General features: G+C 36.1%; 2 protein-coding genes across 2 annotated transcripts; one reads left to right on the forward strand and one right to left on the reverse strand.

The window, feature by feature from the left end:
• Window positions 1-275: 275 nt before the first annotated feature.
• Window positions 276-9,162, forward strand: LOC114528080 (cystathionine beta-synthase-like). The gene is made up of 17 exons (XM_028549662.1): window positions 276-654; window positions 799-908; window positions 2,574-2,708; window positions 3,277-3,356; window positions 3,500-3,569; window positions 3,698-3,762; window positions 3,839-3,908; window positions 4,298-4,389; window positions 4,657-4,734; window positions 5,055-5,187; window positions 5,472-5,577; window positions 5,880-5,960; window positions 6,450-6,545; window positions 6,789-6,824; window positions 7,332-7,440; window positions 7,841-7,925; window positions 8,602-9,162. Exons 1-17 carry the CDS (start codon window positions 563-565, stop codon window positions 8,691-8,693), a joined length of 1,530 nt encoding a protein of 509 aa, XP_028405463.1. The 5' UTR covers window positions 276-562; the 3' UTR covers window positions 8,694-9,162.
• Window positions 9,163-9,289: 127 nt separating this feature from the next.
• Window positions 9,290-10,837, reverse strand: LOC114531108 (uncharacterized protein C1orf158 homolog). The gene is made up of 5 exons (XM_028552760.1): window positions 10,730-10,837; window positions 10,325-10,441; window positions 10,067-10,250; window positions 9,774-9,811; window positions 9,290-9,421 (listed from the first exon to the last, which is right to left on the reverse strand). Exons 1-5 carry the CDS (start codon window positions 10,835-10,837, stop codon window positions 9,290-9,292), a joined length of 579 nt encoding a protein of 192 aa, XP_028408561.1.
• Between the last annotated feature and the right edge of the window lie 117 nt (window positions 10,838-10,954).

Consider the following 10,954-nt stretch of genomic DNA (forward strand, 5'->3'; position numbering starts at 1 on the left):
ATACTGAAGGGTGTGTGCAACCTTTTGAAAAACATGCTTAAAAATCATACTAATCAAACGTGAAAATAGCAGCCGTAAAAAGGACTCCGGTCTGCCGGTTCTTGAAATCTAAAAAACTCGTTTTCATGTTGCATTGCTGGACGCAAAGAAGCTTCCTAATTCCAATATTTTTTCCAACTACACCTTTTTACCGCCCAGAACTCCGCCCACCTTGTCGTAAACAAATAAAACAATGTCCAAGTTTGTGTCGTAACAATCGCCACTTGTGACTTGCAGTACCAGCGAAGCATTGTGACTTCACTGATACCGAGCCTGTGAAGACACGCGTGCCTGTCCTATGTTTATAAAACACTGTATAAAGCGCTGTTTGAACTATTGATATTAATGATATACTATTTTAAAATTTCAATATAGCTCAGTGTATACTACGTATTCGGATTAATACTGGAACTGGCAAGTTATTAATATTTGGCCACGTATATTTATTGTTTAGTTATTTGCATAAACATTGTAACGTTTTTTGAGTCTTTGAATTGTTCATATTTTAAACTAAAAACTTTTGATGGATCGTGAATGGATCCCTCCCAACTTACCCTCAAAGTGCACCTGGCATTTGGGAGCAAAAACATCGGATTCACCGCATTATCATGGAAGGTAATAGTAATTTTTTTTTAAATAAAATTTTGGTTAAATTTCAATCAGGATACTATTGATTGAAGATGATTAATAATTTTCATGTTTAGAAATGTGATCAGGTAATATTTATTGTACTAAAAACTACATGATTTTCATGTTTAGAAATGTTAGGACAACCAAAATAATGTCAAATGTCCTAGAAGGAATTGGTGATACTCCACTAGTGAGAATTAATCGTATTGGTAAAAGCTTTGGTCTGAAGTGCGAAATATGTAAGTTGATTTAGTTGCATGGACATATAATAGTGTTTCAAAATTCAAATGTTGTTGATTTCACAATTTCTCATTTATACTTTACTTTTGCAGAGGGGGAGGGGGTTTAAAAGTATATATGTGCAACAACCATGTACCCAACTGATGTTACATATTTTGTTAGGCCAGTAACAACTAGCTAACAATTACCAGTATGTGTCCTTATTTATGTGTCTTTTTGAAGTTTTTTTCGTCATCAGCCACAAACAATACATCGTTGATAGTCAGTGCCATATTGAGAACCAGACTTTAGAGGCTGATTACATGAGTCATTTTCATCCCCACGGTTGATTTCAGCCCCGTTGACTGGAATGAAATTTCAGCCCTGCATCACTATTAATATCCTATAAAATACAATGTGCGATTACATGACAAATTTTCAGCTCCGGGACTACGTACGTTCTACCCCACGTTTCAAATTTCATCCCAGCCTGAGCATCCTGAGTTGAAATTTCACCCTGGGGTAAAATTAGTCCCGGGCTTAAAATTAGTCATGTAATAACGTTTCAACCCAGGGCTGAATGAAGTTATTTGAACATGCGTAGTAGTGCCATTTACGCACATGACTGAAGGCAAAATGCAAATTTATTATTCGCGGACATCTTCAAACTCAGGGCTGAAGTTCTCAGCCCCATGGTTGAAATTATTCATAATCAAAAAAAAATTTCATTCCGATCAACATGCAGGGCTGAAAATGATCTATGTAATTGGTCCCTTAGTCTTTCCTAAAGAACATTGCAGTGCATGCACTCAGGGATTATAGGTTCTATATTGTATCCTTTAAAGAGACTTTTTTCTAGAGGTAGTCACTCTGAAATAAGTACATTACCTCATACAGGATACAAAGGGTCATATCACAATCATTTGCTTTTGAGTGTTAATTGATTGAGGGAGACCATATATTCATATATTCTGCTACCTGGCTAATTCCTTTTTAAAACTATTTCATATTCAATAGAAATCAGCCTGGCATAACAGAATATATGAATATGGTCCCCCTGCCTCAATTAATGTTCAATTAACACCCATGATCACAATACTTCAACTTCTCGATCTATACTATTGGAAAAATTCAATGGGAAATATAATCTTAAATAATAGACGTTTATCTCCATGAAAACTGTGAAAGAAATTTTTAAGCGGTCTGAAGAGTTCTTTTACTTTGAGGCACATAAAAGTATATTATTACAAAAGTATACAGTCACAATGTTCTTTAAAAAATCTAACATAATAGCTAGTCAGTGCTAGTTATATAGGTGCACGTAGCAGCCATGTCAGAATGTCCATATGACTACCATACCATGTCACAATTATTTAGAGATTAATATTCCAATCCGCAATACCTCTATTGCATGCATGACCACAACAAATATCATTTCTGAAAGATATATTACTAGCCAGCCTGACAATTTAGTCATGCTATGCTAATATTTTGGTGTTCATTGACTGTGAAAACAATGAATTTCTAAAGAATTTAATAATTCTAATGACTTAAAATTTGCTAGCATGATCAAATTGTCAGGCTGGCTTTGCCACTGATTACTAGTTGCTAATGTACCAGTGATTGAATCTCAAAGAGCTGGGTCATAAAAACCTATTGATTCAATATATCATACATGCACATAGTGGTGAAATGTGAATATTTCAACTCTGGGGGTTCTGTGAAAGATAGAATTGGACTGAGAATGGTTGAGGATGCTGAAAGAAAAGGAATATTGAAACCTGGAACTACATTGATTGAACCTACATCTGGGAATACAGGTACTTTACTTTACAGTATATGAAAAAAGCTGTAATCCAAGACGCAATCTCGTTCTCTTCCCCGTGGCGGTGGCGGTGGGGAATCTGTTGTGGTTTTAATCCATGTGTTGTTGCACAGTTGAGTTTCACACTAGGAGAGAGCGTGAGATCCAGTAAATTTTTAACGACAATCGAGTTCCGACAGTGAAATGCTACGAGTTATTGATTTTTGAGTTGAGCAAAAAGACGTTTCAACTCTGGGATACCTTTTGATATGTGTGACCTTACGCCTTTTTAATTAACCCCTGTAATACATTCATCATGCAGGCACCCAGAAAATTGAACAATGTCTCAAATTTTCCGCATTTGCATTTATGTTTGGCTGCAATCTCACGTAATTTGACTTTCACTTTTTCCCTCGGAATTTCATTTAGGCCTACCGGGTTTTTTTCTTTCAAATATTTGGTTGAAAGAAATTGATTATTTTGATTCAATCTCTGCTATCTACGCCCACAGTTCTTTCATTTATTCTTCATTTCTAAAAGTCTAAATACTAAATTTTGATGTTCAAAATATTTTCCAATCTCAGGTATTGGTCTCGCTCTCGCTGCTGCGGTTAAAGGCTATCGTTGTATCATAGTTATGCCAGAGAAGATGAGTCGAGAAAAAGCAAGTGCATTTGATTTTTCACCGAAAAAACTCTTTGATGACTACGTTCATTTCAATATGTTTTAGTTGTTTATAGGAAGTTGAAATCTTGAATCAGTGTGTCATATAATAACTTAAGTATGGATTTTATTCGTACATCGTAGGTTGATGTTCTTCGAGCTTTGGGAGCTGAAATTGTCAGAACACCTTCGTTAGCAGGATATGATGCACCAGGTGAAGAATTTTTGACACTCTTGAAAAAACACTATTTATAAGTTCAAACATGAACTCGCGTGTGTATATATTAAGCTACCTAAGTCTTTGTTGAAAATAGCTTAGATTTTAATTTTTTTGCGCTTTAGAATCGCATATTGGTGTTGCTCAGAGATTGAACAAAGAGATTGCCGACTCTGTCATTCTGGATCAGGTATACTGCTTTATTCTGTTTCTTAATTTCCCGAAATTTTTTTTATTAATTTTCAGTGTTGATTAACTTGATTTAGTACCGTAATGCAGGAAATCCTGTGGCTCACTATGATACGACAGCTGAAGAAATTCTGGATCAATGTGACGGTAAGTTTAGACCCGCAGTAATTGGCATGTAGCTGTTGCGGTATCCCGACCAAGTTATCTACAATTATCTACATGTCGTAACAGGCCGTAACATGCCGTAACAAACTTATTGTGACATCATGCAGGCTTTCTGCGTCTGAGTCGACGTCATTATGAGGAAGGTTTATTAACCCATATGCGTGACCTAACTAGTCGCATTCCGCTTGCGCCAAAACAATGTGTTTTTCGTGCAAAAAAATAGAAATAGTGTTCTTTGCCGTTAACCATTTCCCCTCATTCATTGCTCGTTACATAGTTACGTATATTTTGCCATGCATGCATAAATACCCGCACTCATTCATATTGATTTTGCGTATAATTTCATTTCGTGATGTGTTTCTTTGTTGTAGGAAAAGTAGACATGGTAGTTATTGGCGCTGGAACTGGTGGAACAATTACTGGAATTGCTCGTAAGATAAAAGAAAAATTGCCAAATTGCAAGGTACATTAACCAATATGATACATTAACCAATTACTCGGCGAGCTTCCAGGTTGTTGTCGAACGCGTTGACAACATGAGAAGTTTGACGTCCGAATATACACGCATGAGAATAAAGTAATGTACTACCACTAGAGTTTTCGTCAACATGCACATGCATGCATCATGCAATCAGGAACACGCTTTGTCTGCAAACATATGGTTAGCACCACAGTGAAGTCTGCGGACGTTTTACAAAGGTCTATAGATGTAACCTGTATTCACTTTTAGATAATTGGTGTTGATCCATATGGTTCTGTATTGGCTGAACCCAGTAAACTGAATGAAACCGACGTTACACTCTATCAGGTATTTATCAGAAAATGATAAAATTACGATGTTTCAATGATATTTTTGTTATGGTTTTTTTTGTATACCACTCTCTTGATCCGGGTGGGACTTCGAGCGGAAGGGAATATTCGTAACGTTGTTGAAGGTCAACTGATAAATGCATGAAGTCTTGAAGACGAACTTCACACTCTGCTATGCATGTCTACATCTTACCCAGGCAGAATTAGCACGCCTCGGTAACTCTTATCGATTATCGCTTATTCTAACCTCTAAGTTTCCCCGATCTTTTGTATCTACAGGCAGCACTTTTTCCTAATCAAAAAGTATTTTTATTGCAGGTCGAAGGCATTGGTTATGATTTTATACCAACTGTACTGGACAGATCACTTGTAGATGAGTGGATTAAGACGGAAGACAAAGAATCATTTTTAATGTCACGAAGACTTATAAGAGAAGAAGGATTGCTTTGTGGTAGGGCATGGTTGTGAGTCTTGATATAAATAGATATAGTCTTAGATGGGAAGGTGGTAATTCTATAGTTGAAAAAGAACGGGTCGGGCTACTATGGGCCTATGGCCCAAAAATACTGCCGTGACATAATGTTTGAAAATGTGTACTGGCAAGACGCCAGTGGTTTCATATTAGAAAATAACGGACCCGATCGATATTCAAGGCTTTTTCCTAACACCCCAATAAATCCATTGAAAGGATATACTTTATTGTAAATGTCGTTGATGGAAGATATTTATATTCAGGTGGATCAAGCGGAACAGCAATGGTTGCTGCTGTAAAAGCTGCAAAACAACTTAAGGAAGGTCAACGTTGTGTTGTTATTTTGCCTGACTCAGTAAGAAACTACATGTAAGTACAATGAAGGTAGAGTGCGACGTCAGGGAAGGAAGAGTTCAATTTCTAGGTCTATGTGATAATACGTTTCTAGAAAGAAAACGTCTCTATCAGATATTGCCACTGACATCGGAAGCGGTCAATCAAAGCCATGCAACGACTGCTCTACAATTTCAAATTATTTAATAAAATTAGCCCTTCCATTGCAGATGCGAACCGGGGTTGCGCTGAAAACAAGGCTCGGTTTCATCAAGTCTAGCCGTTGTATTTAGAGAGGTTTGCACATCTCCATTTATTTTCATTTATTATTCTTACAGGACAAAATTCCTCAGTGATGACTGGATGGCTGAGCACAAATTCATAGAGTTGAACGTTCCTGATACTTTAAGTAAATTGTGGTAAGCCTTCTGAAAACTGATTGGCTAAGGCCGTCTTCAGGGCCGTGCGGTTTAGGCAACTCGATGTATAAACACGGAATTAAGTTACCTGCCACTTTTAACTTAAAATTACTTTATATTTCTTTGTGCGCTATATGTGAAACAATAAAACAAAATTTCGTCTTAATCACAGTATACACGTACCAAAACTGTTTCACCAGTCCCTGCACACGGTGCTTATACACTGTATCACAGGGTGACAGGACTTGGTTCTAACCAGTGTTAGAATTGAAGCTATATGAAGCAAGCAGCGTATGTGGACACACCAATGTGGGAAACATGACTTTTTTTCGAATGAACGTAAAACAAATACTCAACGTATTAATGCGACCTTTAGCACATCAAGTCAGCCCTTGTGTTTTTGGAGCGCCTCTAAGCTAACTGAAAAATGAACGTGTCATATGCTTTTTATTGAGTTGATTGAGGTGATTCTTTCTCGAATCATGTTAGGTGGTGGGAAGAGAAGGTCAGTTGTCTGGATCTAAAACCTCTTGTATCCGTTCTCTCGTCAGTCACATGTCAACAAGTCATTGATATCTGCAACAAGTTAGTAAAACTCGAAGTCTGCCTTTTAATTATGGGAATTTCATTAACGAAAATGGCAATTCTAAGATATTGTTCGTGTAGGTATATTTAGACATTTCCATTAATGAAGCTAATATAGAATAATGCGAATCAGTTTCGTTTCCATTACAGGACTACTCCTATTTTCTATTACCAGTTTCCCGGTGATTATATATCCTACGATTTATCCCTAGAAAGTACTTACTTTATTTTTCTTGCCTTCAGAGAATCTTACGATCAACTGCCAGTGATTGGAGCCGGGTGAGAGTTCTCAGTCAAATCATAGTCAATATAGCTAGATAGACATGGTCGGGAGACTTTGATTAACGTGCATCTTTAGTGAGTTTAAGAATTAAGATGCACCAAATCTACGAGTGGACGTGACGTAATACTATCTTGTATTCCGAAATTTCACAACAGAGATGAAAATAATTGACTCCTTTTGGCAAACAGAGTCGTAGTAAGTCAGAGCCGCATGTAAAACGGATCAAAACAGGATTCCTACTGTGAAAGGACTGTTTTCGTTTCACGTCCGCGTCGTAGGTTTGATGCATCTTAAACTGGCTTATAGCCAATAAATTCGAAATGAATATAATTTCAGGTTGAGATTTCATGGTGCACAAATGTTTGATTTCCATTTCTTTTTGATCACTTCAATATACAATTATCGAGTGCAATCGGACAACCTCTTTAAAAAATATGCTGTGCAGAGATTTGCATAAGCATGCATGAAAGAAAGGTTAGAGCCGATCTTTCTTCCTTTTCCAGGAAAATCTTAGGTGTTGTAACCGTTGGACATATCATATCACGAATTGTTCGTGGTCAGGCAACAACAGATAGCTGTATTTCAGATGTCATGTACAAATCATTCAACAAGGTAAGTCAGTCATTCCCCTCCCGAGAAGGTCAGAACTTCGTTGCATGTTTACCTGCAGTATACGATGAATGCAATATAGCTATATATATCATGAACCGTTATTTCCTCGCGAAATCGAGGAACGTGAGTGATATACACTCAGATTCATCTCTTTTTAATCAATTCTATTTGGTAAAAAAAAATTAGTTGATGAGACTTTTGATTGATGTTTAGTAATTTTATAACCAATAAAAAAATTGGCCAACTTAATTGGAGGTAACCAATTTCAAATTAGTTATACTGTTTTCACAGTGCATGCAATGTTTTGTATATAGCTATAATCCCAGCTTCCCCGAGTTGCGAGAGTGCAAAAATTGTAAACACATGCAACTTCAGTCCTACCTTATCATAAATGTTTCAGGTGACGTTAGATACTACCCTTGGAGAGTTATCCAGATTGTTAGACAGCGATCACTTTGTTATTGTCGTGTTAAAGCAACTCGTGTGTAAGTCTTACGCCTGTATTCAAAAAGCTCACTCACACTCACACTCATTGAGTGTGACATAAATATTTTGTTAATGCTGCTCAATGAGAAAGTTTTTCTGAATAGATAGAAAGATATAAAGTAAATCACTGAAAATCAAGCCCCTATTCGTCTGGAAATACCGCCATTGAAACGTTATGAGAAGATTAAGATCTCCCACTCAATGAGTTTGAGTGTGAGTGAGCTTTTTGAATACAGGCGTTACTCTGCAAGATAAAAACTTCCTGCGTGTTTCTATATTTCTATGTTGACCTAGAATCTAGTTTTTTGAAATTATTAGTTTGCCAGCAAAGCTTTGTATATACCGGTTGTTAATACGCAAATTGAAACTAATTCCATAGTCGGTCAATCTTAAAAGCTTTCTAGACCAAACTTTTTATTTGTTCAATGGCGTACAAGCCGAGAAGGTGCGTATTCCATGTGGGAAAAATTGATAAGTCAGGCAATCTCTAGCCACTCGAGAGTGCCAGCCTAATTTTTTTGGGTTCGTGCGCCTATGAATTTTTAAATGAATATGGATCAGGGATATTTACATACTGCATGTAAACCTCTGGAAACCCGATTCGAGCCTAAACTTAAGCGGGCTTGAACAGCCGGTCTTAGAATGTTTTTCGTGATATCAATTTATTTTATTTAGATACTGGAGAAAAAGCAACAGAAGATGAAGTGGCATCAGGCATTGTGACACGCATTGATCTCCTGAACTTTATAAGTGGCAAGCCAAAATAGATTTCAGTCTTTTTTTCAACCACAACAATTTTAATCTCAGGAATGAAATAGTCATCCTTGAATACAAAGTTTGACAAATTGGTTAATTTTTTGTTGGATAAATTTAGTTATACTATATATTAAGTCATAACGATCCATCGAGTCCGTCTTTGAGGTAAATGTCGCATTGCATGCATGTAATGTAACTATAATTGATGAAACTGATACTCAAATCGTATTTTTGTTCCTTCTATATCGGTACAAACGTACGTTAAAATAAAGGTCCATGCAATCAAATAATACATATGAGCTATACTGGGCAAGTGTTATTATTACTATAGCATTTTTCGATACGTTGATTTTTCGATACGTTGATCGCGCTAACCCGGCCGGCCATGCTTCTCACATCTCAACAACATTGCATGCTCGGACCGTGAACTATATATATGCAGTTATACTTATAGTCACAATCTTAAAATAAGTTGGATATCTTGTTTATTATCAGTCAAAACTACACAGACACTCATTTACAATATTTCTTCTGATTTATAAAATAACGCTAACAGACATTCCTATAACTATCAATATTTTTATTCTTTTCCGCACTATATGCGATCTCATGGTCTTTGTTTATTGTGGTGCCTGTATGAAAATTTTGGAGCTTTTGTTGACAAATCTTGCGGTGCTGGAAAAACAAATGCCTTCTCTTTTTTGCCTTTTTCCTCTGTTGTAAGATCTCGGAGGTTCGTCTAAATTAGAACAAATCCAATATATATATTGTCCTCTCCAAAAAAACGCATTTCCCTGGACAAATACAACTTAAATTATGCAGTCCGTATTTATAAATGCCTCACTAAATCTAAACTCCTCACTTCCCTTTAACGTTAAAAGAGTTTATATTCGTTTAGTTTTTGAGACAGTGTTTTCCCATTTCAGCGTTTTATCCCATATATATATATATATATATATATATATATATATATATATATATATATATATATATATATATATATATATATATATATATATATATATATATATACTTTGTCGTTTTTCCTAAATTTCAGTCTCCATTTCCCCATTGACAATCGGAAAGTTTACCTTCATTTTTTGTATCGTGTCGTACAACGTCTTATTCTCTATAACGATAAACTAATTAATTAAGGTTCGGTCAAAGGTTCGAGCTACGAAGCTAGCGATTAAATGGTGTTCGGGGCCTATATAGTAAACATTTTCTACACTCTCACTAGAAATAGACCAACCTCGCGTACGAGGAAATTGAAAATTGTCTAGATTTGTTGTGTACCCGTTTTGAGGAATTATCTACCACATAAAAGTTAAAATAGATGACCTATTGATCTTTGAAGGTCTCCATCAATACAATATAGACCTACTAGATATAGGTAATTCCATCTTTTCTGGTTCCCATCGTTGTGTGAACCCATTCCATCGTCGCGGTTGATATTTTGTTGTTTCCATTCGAAACGGTGAACTGAATTCTAAATTGTACGTTGACAGCCGTCGAGTGACGTAATCATTATTGTGGTGATCCAGAAGATATTTTAAGCCAAAACCACTCTACATGCAGAAATTGAAAAAATCTATATTTAACTCATTCGACCAAGGTGTTTAAGGTGCCGCTAGTCACTAACCTGTTGCCCAATTCTGTTATTCCACATGGATCGCCAATCACGTAATTTGAAATCAGAATCATATGCTTTAAACTCCATCATATTTGATGTAACACATGACATTTGGCCTTTGGAAAACTGAATGGAAAATATCAAGAGTGATAGGGTTAGTTGTAACTGAACATAAACTAGTGGATTCAAATATCAAACTGCTGAACACCGCCCATATCAGTACCCCAAATTTCTACGAGTTTTGCCTCTAGACAAAACTAGCTAAAAGACTAGTTAGTGGCTTTGCTAACGCGAGAAACATTATGCTTAACTATATATGACTATAATTTTAAATTTCAAATCCGTGGCTGTGATATTTTTAAAAAATCAAGATGCAACAGCTAATTGTGATTCGTGATAAAATGTTTTACTTACTATTTTTCTCTCCTCAAACCAATCTCCAACAAGAGTGCGAGGTGAATACCCTGGTTCAAATTTCCATCCTGGTAAGTCCCATTTGTTCGTTATTTTTTTTTGTTTCATTTCTTGTTAATCAAATCACGCTTGATAATGAAATCAAATCGTTATATTGAATTAAATGTTCTTAGAAACAATTAGAACTGTACATTGTTACGTCATATTGGGCGCAAAATTTGACGC

Source organism: Dendronephthya gigantea, unplaced genomic scaffold, assembly GCF_004324835.1.
Source record: "Dendronephthya gigantea isolate DGI-Jeju-01 unplaced genomic scaffold, DenGig_1.0 000001F, whole genome shotgun sequence".
In the NCBI taxonomy this organism is placed as follows: Eukaryota; Metazoa; Cnidaria; class Anthozoa; order Malacalcyonacea; family Nephtheidae; genus Dendronephthya; species Dendronephthya gigantea.